Source organism: Olea europaea, chromosome 18, assembly GCF_002742605.1.
Source record: "Olea europaea var. sylvestris chromosome 18, O_europaea_v1, whole genome shotgun sequence".
Lineage (NCBI taxonomy): Eukaryota > Viridiplantae > Streptophyta > Magnoliopsida > Lamiales > Oleaceae > Olea > Olea europaea.
In genome coordinates this window covers 25,181,867-25,198,714 of record NC_036254.1, presented here as the reverse complement: position 1 = coordinate 25,198,714, position 16,848 = coordinate 25,181,867, and the positions used below count along the sequence as shown (strand labels likewise).

Here is a 16,848-nt window from a genome sequence, read left to right as displayed (position 1 = left end):
AATCCCAAAAGGATTTTCCCGTAATCTGATCAACTGAGCTTTGTTAATCAATCTTCCTAATTAATGCCGAAATTTTATTGACAAACAAGTCTTTGATCAATTCCCCTAAACTGCACTATTCAATGAATTTCATGCATATTTGGAGTTTTCTTTACTTAAGAATCTTTAGTACAAATCAAAACAAAGATTTGATGATCAGATTAGTGATTACTTTTATCTAAAAAATAAGCATCAGGCATTTCAGAATATGCAGTGAAGTTTCTTCAGCGGAAGAGCACAGCACAAACAAATATATAAGTAGCAGTTTACAATGTGGTCGAGGGAAATGTCCTTCACGAGCTTGTCACGTGCTACATGCCCTCCTTGTACCGTGCAATTTTGTCTTTTTTTAACACATTCAGAGTGAACCAGCCTCAAACAATTGGACCAAGAATCTGGTCCACTGTTTGAAATTCCACGCATCTGAGTGTAATTTAATCTCCATTGTCTCCCTCCAACAAGCTTTCTCTCTCTCATCAAAACTTTTTGCATTATTGTAATTAGGCCCCACAAAAATAAGATATTAATGTTGAACGTTGAACGGTAGACGATAATGCCAGCAAATTTTTGAGGGGTGTGTTCAACATGCAGTATTGAATATGATTCGATTTAGCATGAACATATCGTAACCTAAACGTTCAAAATTTTAGCAGAAATTTCTGGTCGGCATAGAATTGATGCCATTTTTACTGACAGTATTTGCAGGAAGTCATGAGAGGAGAGGAGCACAAAGACAACTTAGACCAGATAATATTGTAAGAAAACACCGTTTAACACGAGAAAGAATGGCAGTATCTGCAGCACGAAACCGGGGGGAGCAGTGGAGCACAAAACAAAACATGTTTAGTATTGATCCGAATTACTGAAACAAGTTTTGATTAAATTAATAAACACTGGTAGTAATTAAAGACATTGTCTTGACAATTAATTACAATTTGTCGTGAATTCGAAAACTTTATCGATGTCTGGTGCCTGTCCCATTTATCTTGGCGCGCATTAATATATCCAGTTGCACAAGTGCTGCAGTGTGAAGTATCACTTCCGCAGTGAAATCTGACTACTTGCACAACTCTGAATATAATATTTTAAACGAAGTACAGTCCTAACTTTGAGTGTTAAATAACTAGATATTTATCAAGGTATCAAACCGGGGATCGACTAAGGTTTTCGGAAGTCGAGTCGAGCTTGTGTGGATCGTAAATTAATTTATAATTGATGTGATATTTTTAATCATCAAATGGCTTTTGTTTTTCTCTCATCAAGGGAGGAGGAGTTGGAGGATCCTTTCTTCGAGTGTTGGTAGCTATGATATTTGTCATGATCTTGATCTGTTCTGACCCCAAACATGCACTTTTGCTTTACAAAAACATATTCTTTAATGCATCGAATTTTTATTGTGGGTTCTAAAACTCATTTTACATAACAAATCCAAGTAGTTTTTGGGAAAAGGGTTTAACTAGTCTCTTGATGATAGTAGCTCTTCAACAGAGCTCTTCCGCTGGATAACAAAACAAAGAATCATCCTAGTTTCTTCCTACATATCACAAACAAACAAGAACCATGCTACATGTACCCAATTGTTTTATCTAATTCCTTACCGATTACTCATAATAGGGGTGTGGAGACCACATTTTGGAATTTTTTTATTCAACCGGGTCTCGCGTGTATGTGAAAGGGGGTAAATAATTCGGTACACTTTTAGGTGTACAACTAGAATTATTCAATAAACAAATAACATATAAATAAAAAAAAAAATACTTTTGATAGTGGATGTCTTTCTATCCCTAAGGGCCGACCAATTATCTTGGAGGATGATGTCTCAATTAGCTTTTGTTTGCCCCCATTAAATTACATTCCATTATATTTTATTTTTCTCTCTCCTATTTTCAACCACACAATCTTCCATAAAATAATATTACACGTAAATCGAAAAATTTTCCTTCTTTTTCAACCACTCATTTTTTCAACAAAATACTACTCCTCCCATTTTCATTACCAAAAATGGGGGCCAAACGGGGGCTAATGTTGTTGAATATGATTACCTGGCATAGTTCAGACGAGTGGGCATGGATTCCAAATCCAAGATGACTATGGCCTCTATAAAATGGCTTTTGCCCCCCACTTGAAAGTTAAAACTCAGTTGCATTAGCATCCACTGACTACTAAACTCTCAGAAAAACAAGCGCTAAACTCCCACTCCATCCCCACTTCAGCCATATATCTGCAAATTTCTGATCTGCATCTATTATTGCACATTGAAAAGTGCTTATAATATATATACACATAAATATGAAGAGGGGTAGTGAATCAGCAGAAGGATCAAAGAAAAGAATGTCAAGCAGAAGTATTGGAAGGTTTCTCAAAGAACAAAGAGGAAGGCTATACATTATGAGAAGATGTGTAGTAATGCTTCTTTGCTGGCATGATTAAATTGATCAAAGCAAGTATGAAAATTAGAGAAATTTAAAGAATTAGTGGAGGGTTTTTGTTCTTGGATTTATATTTTTTCTTCCGAATGTAAATAGCAAATTAGGGAATTCTCCTTTAATTTTCTCACATCAAGGATCATTTTTAGTCGTGTTTATGGATGGCAAATGTTCTTCTACTCAGTTACAATTTCCTACTATGAAAATTGTAGCTTTATTCATTGATCTATTACAAGAGTTCATCATTTCATTTCTCTTTTATTTACTTTCTGGTTTTGGAATTTGGATTCTACAGTCATAATTGTGCATGTTTAGTTTAAGTCCTAAAAAAATACTTATAATTAATTTTACTTCTAAGGAAATAATAAGTTTAAAAATAAATAAAGCAAGTTTTTAAGCAAAAAGATGTGTAATACCCCCGTTCGGTACAACCATAATATTTAATTAAAATTTAAGTTAAAATCAAAAATTAATTTTAATCCCGCATTTTATGATATTCACAACTTCTCAACTACACATTCCAACAATTTTTATTAAAAAAAATTACTAAACATCTGATTTTAATATAAACCAAACATGGGCATAATGTAATAGTAATATTTTATTCTTTGAATCTGCTTACTGAAATAAGGTGTTTTCAAGTAGTTATTAGATGTTAAATACTAAATATTTTAATTTTCTATGTAATGTGTGGATAAAAAAACCATTTTTTGAATTGGTTACATGCTTTCAAGTTGAAGGAATCTTGGACAATTTCCATCCATCCCTCACGATGTGCTGCAGTCATGATATTTTAGGGACCCATCTGTCAAAATTAAAAGAATGGGGATCCAAGTGCAAATGGGTAAAGTGTGGGAACTGTATGTGCAAATTAACCTATATTTTAGGAGTAACTCACATCCAAAATAATATTTTCTATCTAATCATATTTAGAAATAGAAAATCAACTTTGACGTGATAGCGCTCGCACTCGTGCTCTGTTATCGAGTCAAGAAGATGATCGTAATTTAATCAAATAGTTTACATATGACGTTTTTTATAATTTATATCGATTTCATATGTCCTTAATATTGTTAACTCGAGAAGTATGATTTTTCCAAGTGAAAAAGCAACAATTCTTTTACAATTATTGTGTCATTTTATCCCCTCGTGTGGACTCAATAAGTGAAAGTTGAATATTTTCAGTCTCGCCCAAATGCATTATCTGTCGAGTGGCACTGTGGCAGCTACTTCTCATGAGTGGGTTGAAATATATTGGAAAGTGCATGTGGGTTTGTTCCCTTTGAAAAGTCGTCTAAAATATCCTCCTCTGTAAACTTTGTCTTTCATTGTGGACTCAACTCAACATAGACTTAAGGTATTTTAGACAGTTTTTATATATACATCCATTTTTTAAAATATAATTATATTATATTTTTTATCTTATATAAATTTATCTAAATAGAAATATATATAATTAAATAAAAATATATTTGTTGACCCCAAAAAATGTTGTCAACAGATGCCGGACCCACCCGCGCACGCGTGATCGAAGGTCCTACACGCTAAGACACGTGGACAGTCTAGGACGAAAGAATCAAGGGCGTGGGAGTAGCTCAACGACACGGGACGAGAACGTTCGGAATCCGGCGAGATGTTCGTAATCCGATTGTACAATAATTATCAATCGGTGCTCATGAATATGTATGTAAATATGTATGAACTAGTATTGTGTTGTAAAGCAATATGAAAAAGAGAGTAAAGTGTGGTTTCTTGTATTGATTCTTGCATTAGTCCTTCAATGTTATGCAAGGGAAATATTTATAGTGGTAAATGTGAAATGACAGCCATTGGATGAGGTGGCACGTGGCCTCATTTCTTTAATTCAAACATCCAATCTTAGCATCATCCTTGACTTGTTAGCTTGCTGCGCATTTATTGCTTATGCAGAACCCCCATGCTAATGACAAGACTTGATATGTATACTTATAACAAACGTTCCATCAATCATACTAACAAGATCTTTATGTAGAAGATCTCTTGGGAGAAGTGATCATGGAAGACGTTCCTTCATGGTTCGGAGGCTTCTGCTTCGGCTTCGGATTCGAGGCTTCTGCCACTCACGTAGTACTTCCGCTTTAGGGTTTCGGCTATCTTCACACGCCTCGGCATATGGGCATCGACCATACAAACCACCTCGGTTAGAGCGCCACGTGGTTCGGATTGAGTTGGCCATAGGCCCAAATAGGTTGGCCAAATATGACAACACATAACAATATTATTCTAACTTCATCCTCTAATATTTATTTTAATAATTTTTTAGAGTTTATGTTTTAATAAAATTTTAATAATAATAAAATACTATTTTCATTTAAAATCATAAAATATCATCTTCAACGGAAATAAAAAAAATAAAAAATCAACACATTATTAGAATTATAATTATCATGAAAAATGAAATCTTATTTTTTTTATGCTTTTTTAATTATGAGCTTATAAGCTAAAAAAAATCATTAACATATGATTTGAGGAGGGATTGTTTAATTGCTTGAGCAGTATACTTTTGAGAGAATATCATAAAGGGGTATTTTCAAAAATATCAAATTTCATGGGTGTCAGTTCAAAAATTTTCACTTTTTTAATTTAGTACTAAACTGTCTAGTATACCATTAACGAAAAAATTTGTGTGGATCTATAATGTTTAAGTGAATGAATATAAGGATAATATTGAAATTTGACGTGGATAAAAATAATAATTTTTTAATATTTTAATAGAAATGTATATAGAGTGAGATGCATGTATAAAAATTGTGGTGGTAAATAACAATACCCGTATTTTATTTTACTTTTTCTGGGGGTGGGTAAATCCATTACATAATATACTGCAATGTCTAAAATGACATTCTTTGATGCTCCAATAGTAATAGACTTTTCTTCTTGTGAGTGTCGGGTGTCGGTAGAGCATACCATTAGATTCTGTAAATATCAAACGGTCTAAAAGCATATGTTAAAACTTAGCCCTGTTCGGTGGACTTTAAAATAAAATACATAGTTTTGAATACTATTTTTTCAATAATGTGTAGTAAAAATAAAAAAATAAAAATTATGAATTTACATATAAAATATTTTATTATGTGAATGTGTAATTAAAAATGAGTATGAAAAATAAATGAGGAAATTTTATCAAATGTCTATTTTTACCTAGTCATTTGCAAAAATGTCCATTATTGCAAACCATTGCAAAAATGTCCAATTTGAAAAAATTTAGACTAAAATATCCTTATTAACAATTTTTAATTCCACACTAAGACAAAACAAATGGACATTTTTGCAAAATTGTTATTGGTGAATAAAATTTTGACACATAACCTGCCATATTTATTTCAAAAGTATACATGTCAAATCACAATAAATGCCATATTTTTCGTTGACTCAAAAATGTCGAGAACGACATTTTCAAATATAGAGAAATGTCATGTTCAAAATAAAATGTCATTCTAGACAAATGAAACGATGTTCAAATGTCGAGAATGATATATGTAATGTCGAGAATGTTTCCGTGACATAGAGGCACTTGCCTCCGTGTCACGGAGACGTGATTTTTTCATTTTTTTTTTAATGAAACAGTATTCAAATGTCGTGTAATGTCGAGAATGTTTCTGTGACACGGAGATGTGATTTTTTCGTTTTTTTTAATGAAACAGTGTTCAAATGTCGAGAATGTCTCCGTGTCACATGGACGTGATTTTTTTGTTTTTTTTTTAAAGTATCATATTTTTTGTTTTCACGTTATTTTTTAAAATATATATATATATATATATATATTTTTTTTTTTCACGTTATTTTTTAAAATATATATATATATATATATATATATATATTTTTTTTTTATTTTGTCGTCTGAATTTATTTTAATGTAATAACTTCTCATGGAAGCCACTTCTCAAAATTGGTGACAAATTGATAAAAAAGTCAAATGTTGGGAACGACATTTAAAATGTCGAGAATACCATTTCAAAATGTAGCTTTTCATTAAGGGCATAATAGACAAATTGACCCTAAATTCAAATGAGTGGACACTTTTCAACTCATACTCTTAAAATTGGACATTCTTGAAAATGCCTCAAAATAAATTTAAGTAAAGTAAAAGGAATCAAACATGGTTTATAAAGGTTATTTATGGTTTGATTTGAAGAGTGCTGAGAGGGCCAAGTTTTTGAGTTTTTTATGTTTTAGTCCTAATAGTGACAAAATGCAGTGATGGAATCAAATAATCTGTGAACGTGAAAGTTATGTGTAGTCAGATTTATACACGGTTTCCTACTGTTTGTTTTGGTCCCATATGATTTGAGACTAGTCAGAATCCAACAATGTTTTACTGTTCACTATGGTCCCATACGACATGGGACCTGCAATATTACATTATAGGCCTCTCACGACTGGTCTAAGTCTCCGTTTAGTAGTAATTTTTCATCTCTCATAGGTGGAATCCACTTTTCTCTCTAATAATCAAAAAATTAATTCTCATAATCACTATCGAATAAATCCTAAACGTTTTTACATTAGTTCCAATACAAAAGCACTATCATATCTAGAAAGAATGCGTGATTAAAATTGAAATAATTTTAAAAAATAAATATAATTTTGAATAAATTCTCACTCTGAGAGCATCTCAAACATATTCTGTGGATATTATCCTATGTAAAATTTAAATAGAATATTTTTAGTGAGTGTGACATTTATATCGAATGAATAGACAATCAAGTCTGAAATTGGTTTTTAATGACTTCCATCTTTAATCAGTATTTCTGCATGTGTCTTTTATTAACATTAAAATTAAGATAATAAAATAGAGTGAAAGATAAAGAACCCTCTATTTTAAAAATAGAAATAGAATCAATTAAATTGTTGATTGAACGTGTTTACTAGAGTCTTTTTTTATCTAAACTTCTGACTAGAAATAGTCTATTTCTTTTATCTATCACGTCAACTTGATAGGGTTCTTATCAACTTGAGTAACGGATGTTCTTTTAAATATCGTCTATTTTTGCTTATGTTATAATCTTTTGAATCAATCCACGATTTCACCGGAGATGCTCGAGCTTACGTATTCTAAATAAATTACTCATAAATGTGGAAATTATCCTTAGTAGTAAACTATCAAAGTAACTGCTCATTCGCAATAAACCATTTGTCTACACCCTCCCATTGTGTTATACCAACTTATACGCTACTCCTTCATCACAAATGGTATATAATATGTATTTTTTTTTATTTTTTTTCAATTTCATTATAGACAAATAAGTTGGTGTATGTTTAATAATAGCTTAAGCTTCAAAATGAATCATGTTATGCTGTCAATGAGGGTGCTGACATCACACTCACAATAGGAGGCAACATTTTTTGACATTTTTCATTTACACAAATCCCACAAGTATATGAGTTCAAGTCAATTAAGTGGGCAAACATTTTTTGGCAAAAAAACTTGCTACAGGTACTCGGAGTGTCACATGGGGGGTTAGGGCTCCATGTCGATAAATGTATGGAGTGCAACCCCTTTCCTCACATTGGGTAACCCAAAGTGTTAAATGCAGGGTACAAATGGAAATCTCACCAAAGAGTTTAATCCATTCAAAATTCTGCAGAATTCCGACACAAAATTGCGGGTTAATCGCTTGATGACCGACACGAGTTGAATCGACACGTCTCACCGAGATAATTACTCAGAAGGAAGTTTGATTGGTCAACACAACTCTGCAAGTCCTACTGTACCCACGTGCCCAGCTTCACATAAATCCAATTCCCCCGTGCACTTAAATGCGATTCCATTCCTAATTCATTTTTCAAAGGTGGGGTTGGGAGTTACTGGCCCATAGGCCCAGAGCCCACGACCCACCACCTGTTTCCTCTAATATCTCCCGGACCCATACCCTATAAATATGGAATTTGGAATGTTTAAAATTTTCTAATTAATTTCATGTTAAATAGAATATCAAATACTTTAATACGTGATGCTAAAATCTGGCATATGAAAGTAAAATTTGGAGGACCATTCTATACTATATTGAGTCTTGAATTTCAATCAATCTTGTGAATTAACTTCAAGAAAGAGGGGAGGCTACGAGCCCTCCTCCGTTGTGTTCAAACCATGCATACCTTCTTTCACCTTAATCCAGCCACAAGATAAATACGATTATTGGAAAGTTTTTAAGACTTATTTTGCGAACACGATTATCGAAAGCAACTGAATTGCCCTAATAAAGGGCTTTAGTTCGAAATACTGTCTATATAGAAAGGTATAAGCATATCTAATAGCACCAAGCCTCCAATAGCTCAACTGTTAGTACATTGGGCTTTTAACGTAAAGGTTTCAAGTTCAAGTCACGATATATACTCAAACTCAATTATGCTCGTGAATTTTCAAAATAAGATTGACTAATAATCTCGATCATTTACAGAAGCTAATCTAATAGTTTATATAAACTTTAATAACACCATTACGTCCTATTTATAGAGGCTAACTTTCCCTTTTTTTTTTTTTTTTTTTTTTTTTTTTATCTCAATTATATAGTCCTATTTCCTTATTGGGAATATTTTGTTTTGTTCATTTACTAATTTACCCTTATATAATTTGCTTAGTTATAATTATTTTTTCTTTTGAAATTGTACTAATATAAATAAGGGTAGACTATAAAGGCTTTTAGCAAAAATGGCTTTTTCAATAATATTAAGTAAGATTTCTTAATTCGTTTGAAAACCAAAATTAACCTATGTAAATGAGACGAAGGGAATACCTTTTAAAATCCACCGCAAACACATCAATTACCTCTTATAGTTCCTAAATACTCTATACGCATCCCACAATTCATTCTCTTCTGCTCACCTTTGAAACCCAAAATAAAAAAATTGAAGTGACTAACAATTTGAATTACAAATTTCTTTTTTCGTCTTCAAAGACAATAAGAAGCTGTTCTTTGCGTCGGCCCAAGGAAAATAACGTTATCGCTCATATGCACTCGATATGCTGCGTAGCATCAATGAGACAATTAAAATTCAAAGCAAGAGCCATATCTCTATATGTAAATTCTGTTGTCTTTCTTAAAACACTCTCCAAATTTTCTAAATCTTTATAAAGCAATAGAAATAGAAAAATTCTTGCGATAGAACTGGTTTGTGGGAACACAAATATAGGTCCTGTTTGAACCCATTAATTTGAAGAACAAACATGCTATATAAACAGATTTGAAGACATATTCAAAACCAAGGAAGACATGTGTTAACTCGGGATTAGAAAGTTTGAAAAAAAAAAACAAAAAGGAAAAAACAAAACACCAAATCATTAATTCACACGTCGGTCTGTTTCCTTCAATTCTTTTTTTAGCATGTTCAAGAAGAATTATTCTTTGAAGAAATGTATTATGGAATAGTCATTGATGGAGAATGCCTGATGAAAAAACAACGAATTTTTTTTTATTTGCGTGTGATATTATTTAATGAATAATATGTGATTAAAAATGAGTACAGTAGAAAAAATAATAAGAAAAACTGTAAAGTAAATAATGATAAACAGAGGCAGCTGGTTTGAGAAATGAATTTTGACTATAGAGGTGACCAATGACCTTTTTATTTTTATTTTTTGATAACTCAGGTGTCCAAATTTTACCTGACTAATTTTGAGGAGTGGCGGCCTTTCCCCCTGGTTCACCACCCAGATAAATCTGGATGCAGTTACAGTTTATACACACTTGGATCGAACATTCAGGATACAGTTCTCCTCCTTGTAAATCTCCCCTTATTAGGGTTGGCAACGGTTCGGTTATGGGTCGGTTCGGCCAAAACCATAACCGCACCATCAAATTTTTGACCATACCATAATCGCACCATAACCACGTAAATCGGTTCGGTTCGGTTTTTATCTCGGTTCGGCACGGTTCGGTTCGATTAATAACCACGAAAATAAATTATTTTTTATAGGTTCATCCGTCAAATTGATATAAAACAATTTATGAAAAAAGTCAATGAAAACAAAAACACAATATTCTAAACGAAAATGCAAGCATTATCAAACAATATTCCAAACGTAAATGTAAACATTATCCTAATTTTCAATTGTAAAATACAAATTTAACAAACAATATTATAAATATAATAATACTAAACTTTTCCTTCATTCTTAATTGTTATGCATTGAAGTTACATGATGCATTCATCCCTACAAGTCTTACTAGTATGGATCAGCATTCAAAGTTGATTCCTATTCATCCTTGGCAATATTGGCACGTCTAGAAAAACATCGAATTTTGTTTTTACATGATTGGTAGTAATAGAATGACTAACAAATGCAACAAATTTTCGGGGGCGACGACGATTTGGACCGTAGAGGCAATGGGGCCGTGCGTGAGTTTGTGGTTGTGGATAGTAGGGTTTACATTTATATACTGTCATACTAATGCTATTATGGGCTAATGCTAAGTAGACTGGCCGAATGAGTCAGGTATATGTAATGAGGAGGGGAGGGATTTTGTTTTGATTTTGATAGAAAAGTAGTGTAAAGTCCATTATCAATTCAATTTTTTTTTTTTTAGCGGGTAATCGGTTTGGTTTCGGTTCGACGACGTAAATACCATACCCGCACCATTACGAACCGGTTCATTAAAATCAAAATCATATCCGCCCCATTGCACCATCGGTTCGATTTTTTTCGCCCCATTCGGTTCAGTTAACCGCGGTTTTCGATTTTGACTGTTCAAATTGCCATCTCTACCCCTTATGAGGCTATTTTCATTCTTGCTTGGGAGACGGGGGTTGGGAAAAGAAAGGAACAAGTAATGTGCCAATAAGGGAAAGTATGGAATATTTAAGGATTATAAAAGGTGATTGATGTTTTTTCTTTTTTTCTTTTTGGGGGTTCATTAAAATGTAGGAAAAATTGCAGTAGAAATTCCAAATATTTGAAACACTAGTAGGCTTTTCCAAACTTTTGATTTGTTGCAGTTGTCATTCCAACCTTTCCAAACTTTGGGGAAGCCCTTTTAGACAGTTTTCATACACAATTCAGTTTGTAGACCAAAAATTTAATTTTGACAACATTTTTAATATTTTATACAGGGTAAAAGAGTAACTTTTCATTTATCACATTAAATAATAACTAAATTAAAAAATAAGAAATGAAAAAAAAAAAAGGAAAGAAAAAACACACACACACACACCGTCTTCCTCCTCTCACCACTCACCTATCCCCAACTCAAACCAAAAATCCATCGCCACCTCCACCTTCACCTCCACCTCCACAACCACTTGCTACAGCCCACCATCATCCACCCCATAACAATCCCTTAAAAAGATGGTAGCAGGTAATATCTTCTTCCCTTGTCTATAAATAAAAATATATATTTCAAATACTCCTATAAACAACCTAGGAACTGTGTTTACATTTTACACAGCAACCCCACGTTAATAGTTGTCACAAATTATTCAAGTAATTATTAAAATACAACATTTGCCAGGTTCCATAATCATGGTTCAATTACAGAATCAGTTTCTTGAAAATTCTCCGTTCGTGGGCGACGGAGCCATGGTTGCTGATGAATTACTGGAACCTGCCATCCAAATCATCACTTTGGGACGCAGACGCATCTCGACACACTCTAGAATTTTGGTATTTATTCCATTCTTGTACCCACAAAATTCAATCTACTTTCCGAAAATTTCAACCGAGTTTTTGATTTTCCTTTTTTGGGTTTAAGAATTTTTTTTTGCAGGCTCCGGCATAGCGGATGTTCCATACGACGCCGTTTCCGTCCTCGTGCAATTTCTGTATTCTTCCAAGTCAGTTTCCCGTCCTCCTCGCCCATTATTATTTCTTCCATTTTCTATCCCTTAAAAAGATGGTAGCAAGTGGGCGATAGCTTGTGGTTGTGTCGGTGGAGGTAGAAGTGGCCGTGGTCCAATGGATTTTTGGTTTAAGTTGGGGTGGCGTGGGATGGGTTGCGTAAGGGGTGAGAGGAGGAAGACAGGAGGTGTGTCTGTGTATTTTTTTTATTTTTTAATTTAATTATTATTTAATGTGATAAATAAAAAGTTACTCTTTTATTCCTTTTAAAATATAAAAAATGCATTCAAATTAAATTTTTGGTTAACTGATGGAATTGTGAATGAAAATTGTTTAAAAGGGCTTTTCCTGCAACGTTTAGAAAGGTTGGGATGATAACTGCAACAAATCAAAGATTTTGAGAAAATTTGCTAATGTTTTAAAGATTTGAGACTTCTGCTTCAATTTTCCCTAAAATGTATTTAAACTATTAGATTAACCTTTCTAATGATCGAGATTATTTGTCAATTTATTTTACCCACGAAAAGATCAATGAACACACATGCTAGGTGCATCAATGTTTGACACCTAAGCCATGTTTGGCCATTTGATACAGGAAAAATGCTACTCAAACAAGAAGGGAAAAAAAAATCTGGGAAGAAAAATAGGGTGATGTGGCAGCTCCTGATTGAATATTTCTATGTTTTGTTTTTCCAACTTTTCGATGAAAATCTGTCAAGTGTAGTCTAGAAAAAAATTCTATCACTAAGCCTGTCCATATAGCATGATTGTTGATATAGCTGGCTATCAATTAATGGGCCGTGACTGGGCATATATCAGCCCTTAGGCACTGTCAAATATGGGGCCAGGCCGGGGGCAATAATTGTTGGGCATTTTACATAAATACACTAAAATGGCATACCAATTTGAAAAATGAGTATATAAATTAGTCAACAATTAATTACGTTCATTGACATATAAAATACGTATAAATTAATGTAAAATCAACCAAATCACAATCCTAAACCGACACAATTCAAGAACTGTAATTCTCTCACAAAATTCTTCACATCTAACTCAAATTCAAAGTTAAAAATGCCTTTCTTTCAAATTATTGTGATGATATTTTGCTCTTTTCTTTCTTAAAATTTGAAAATGATGATGACGAAGACGACGACTCTACATCTGTTTATTGCACTGGAAGTCACTTTTCAGATCTTGGGATTAGTTTCATCCTCACTTTCAGTTTCATTTATAATCAGGATCGTAAGTTCCATTTTGCAGATGACACTCATTTTTATTTTAAAGCTTTTTGCTATGGAATTTTTCGAAATTTGATTCAAATTATTTAGTAAATAATTCTGGATTCTTTTTTACTTTTGCATGTTTATTCATTAATTGATTAGGAATTTAAATAATTTCTATTTTCAATTGTTCGGTAATACAATAAGAGTTATTTTCTAATTTGGTGGGGTTGATTTTTTTTATTTTTTATTTTTTACAATACATGATATGAAATTTTGTCTTTAGATTAATGATTTTAAGTTAGTATATATATTAAAATTCAGATTTATATAAATTAGATTCAGTTAGTATATATGAAAATTCAACTTTAGATATGCATGCAATGTGTCTGCGAAAATGTAAATGTAAATATGAGAATGAGAAAAATGACATGCTATATTGCTTTTTTTAAGAAAGTCACGATCCATCTCATTTGAATTTTTTTGGATCAATTAAAGAGATGTACACATGCGTGTTTGTCAAAATTTAAATATGAATATGAATTCAAATATTACTTTAAGGGGGTGTATTCAATTGGGAATTCAAACATAGCTTTAACATGATTATTGTGGATTTCGTGGATATTTTATGGATTGTACGGAATTAATGAAAGTCTTCTGGACTTTTATAGACTTTCGTAAAATCCAAAATTTTATTGAAAACTTTAATTGAAAATAGAATTCACATTGGTCTAAAGCAACAATGTGAAATTCTCGCATACATGTGAGATAACTTAACACTTGTCTTTTGCATATGAATTAATATGGTGCAATTTCAAGGTGACATACTTTGTTATTATTATTATTTTTAAAAAAATTGACATTATCTCACTTGTATTCTTTTTTCATATATCGATAAAAATAACGTCTTCATATACTATGGAGGCAGGATTTCGAATATAAAAGTTACATAATAAGTGAAATTATTTTTTAATAGAGTGCACATACAACAACTTTTATTAAAACATGACTTTTTTTTTTGTCAAAAAAGTGATACATCATCCCACAAAAAGAGAAAGAAGGTTCCCTCTACTTCAAGGGGAATTGAAGAAGGCAAGAAGCGAAGTTTTAATGTCGTTAAAAAGAGACTAAGTTGTTATCAGGGGCGGAGCAAGCATCCGGCGAGGAGGCACGATCGCGTGTGCTCGCTCCGTCGAAATATTCAGAACCCTCATGAAGCAATCAGCAGTAGGTTGCAGTTGCAGACTTGCAGAGCTGGCTCGAGATGGAACTTGGAAGACGAAGATGAAAGAGACGACCTATTATTTTTTGTTTGGACGGAAGTGAGTAATTAAGTTAATAAGATGTTGGGCCTCTTTTTGTTTAGCCCAATAAATTCCCAAATGAACGAAATAACAAATGGTCCAATTTCCTAATGATCATATCTATTCCATTTTCAAATCAATTCCAAGAATCCAATTGCCCAAATTGTGAAGGGTGAAAGCCAAACGCTTTTCCTCTCCTCCACTCTCTTGTCCAGACGGCACACACTCCATTCTATAATTCCATTCAAAATCGAAGAAGAAGCAGCACCGACTCCACGAGGAGGAGGAGTTGTTGGAGCCCAAAGCCGCCAACGATATGTTCTGCTGCCGTCTGTCGTTTCTGCCTTCTGGTCTCGAGCTGGTGATTGGTGACTCTTTCTCTCTCTCGGTTTTTTTTTTGTTCTATTTTGTATTCGCCCTTGCTTGTTGATGTTGAATGTCGAATAATGATTCTAATGAATATGATTTATGTTAAGTAATTATGTTTTATGAGTTATGATTATTGATTTGAGAATTTATGTTTATGACATTATGTTTGCGAATTATTATTTATGATAAGTAATTTATGTTTTATGAGTTATGATTATTGGTCTGGGAATTTATGTTTGCAAATTGTAATTTATGATAAGTAATTTATATTTTATGAGTTATTATTATTGACATGGGAATTTATGTTTAGGAAATTAGAAAAAATTTAATTGAGAAAATATTGGCCGCTCAATTCAATTGAATAACTTTTAATATTATTTAATCAAATTTTAATAAATGATCAGACTATCACGATCGTCGATTGTTGACGATCAATGGTTAACGGTCGACTTTCGTCCTAGCTGGACTTCGATGCTGTATTTGCCCCTAGTTGTTATTGATATACAATTCCATTAGTAATATAAATGATGTATTGTTATATTTAAACATAAATTAGGCAACAATTTTATGAAGTTTAAAGTGTGTTACTTTTTGTTGAAAAGTCATATCCCCTTAAACCAATATTTCTCTAGTATAATTAACTCTCAATTCTTAAAAAGCAAAAAGACAGACTATTAAAAGAAAAATGATAGAAATTTAAAAAAGAAAAAAAAAAGGGTAATTAGCATAAAACATCCCTACCTTTTGATGTTTTTGTGGAAAACGTCCATACCTTTCATTTTTTGACGGATTACACCCTTACCTTTACCTTTTTTTGTGCAAAACGTCCTTCTGTCAACTCTCCGTTAAAATGCTCCGTTAAATCAAAAAGGTAATTAGCACAAAAGGTCCCTACCTTTCAAAGTTATTGTGCAAAACGTCCTTACCTTTTATTTTTTAGCATAATTAGTAGAAAAGGTCCCTACCTTTCAATATTATTGTGCAAAACGTCCCTACCTTTCATTTTTAGCATTTTTACCCCTACATTTCACCTTTCATTGCGCAAAATGTCATTTTCATCCATTTTTTCAATAAAATGACGATATTACCTTCCTATTAAAATAAAACAAAAAGAAAAGAAAAAAATAATTAATTAATTGCAATCATAGTTCTAAATCTTTCAAAACATTACAGATAAATCATAAATTCTCAACCACCACAATTTTCACAACCTATCAAGCTGTCAACTATAAATCCACATAATACCACCTTTCGGCCACCATGCCCACCGGACTCCACCACCGTAAATGTAGTTGTTTCAGACAGATTAGTGACCAATACTATGGAGGAGGATATTGGGGAGAGTGAGGCGACACTGGTGGTGGTGGAGTCCGATAGGTGTTGTGGTCGAAAAGTGGTGCTATATGGATCTATAGGTGGTGGCTTGGTGGGGTTGGGAAAGTGGCGGTAGTGGAGAATTTAGGATTTATCTGTAATGTTTTGAAAGATTTAGAACTATGATTGCAATTAATTAATTATTTTTTTCTTTTCTTTTTGTTTTATTTCAATAGGAGGGTAAAATCGTCATTTTATTGAAAAAATGGATGAAAATGACCTTTTACGCAATGAAAGGTGAAATGAAGGGGTAAAAATGCTAAAAATGAAAGGTAAGGACGTTTTGCACAATAATATTGAAA

General features: G+C 32.6%; 1 protein-coding gene and 2 long non-coding RNA genes across 4 annotated transcripts; all 3 read left to right on the top strand.

Moving 5' to 3' along the window:
• Positions 1 to 2,093: 2,093 nt before the first annotated feature.
• On the top strand, positions 2,094 to 2,719 carry LOC111366538. The gene has a single exon (XM_022987276.1). It carries the CDS (start codon positions 2,329 to 2,331, stop codon positions 2,467 to 2,469), a length of 141 nt encoding a protein of 46 aa, XP_022843044.1. The 5' UTR covers positions 2,094 to 2,328; the 3' UTR covers positions 2,470 to 2,719.
• An 8,916-nt stretch (positions 2,720 to 11,635) lies between these two features.
• LOC111367919 lies at positions 11,636 to 12,512 on the top strand. 2 transcript variants are annotated; one of them, XR_002697920.1, is made up of 3 exons: positions 11,636 to 11,797; positions 11,951 to 12,102; positions 12,191 to 12,512. It is a non-coding gene; the product is annotated as an uncharacterized LOC111367919 (long non-coding RNA). The 2 variants fall into 2 exon arrangements; XR_002697921.1 differs by having other exon boundaries at positions 12,206 to 12,510.
• Positions 12,513 to 12,573: 61 nt separating this feature from the next.
• LOC111367920 lies at positions 12,574 to 15,302 on the top strand. The gene is made up of 2 exons (XR_002697922.1): positions 12,574 to 13,521; positions 14,530 to 15,302. It is a non-coding gene; the product is annotated as an uncharacterized LOC111367920 (long non-coding RNA).
• Positions 15,303 to 16,848: the final 1,546 nt, after the last annotated feature.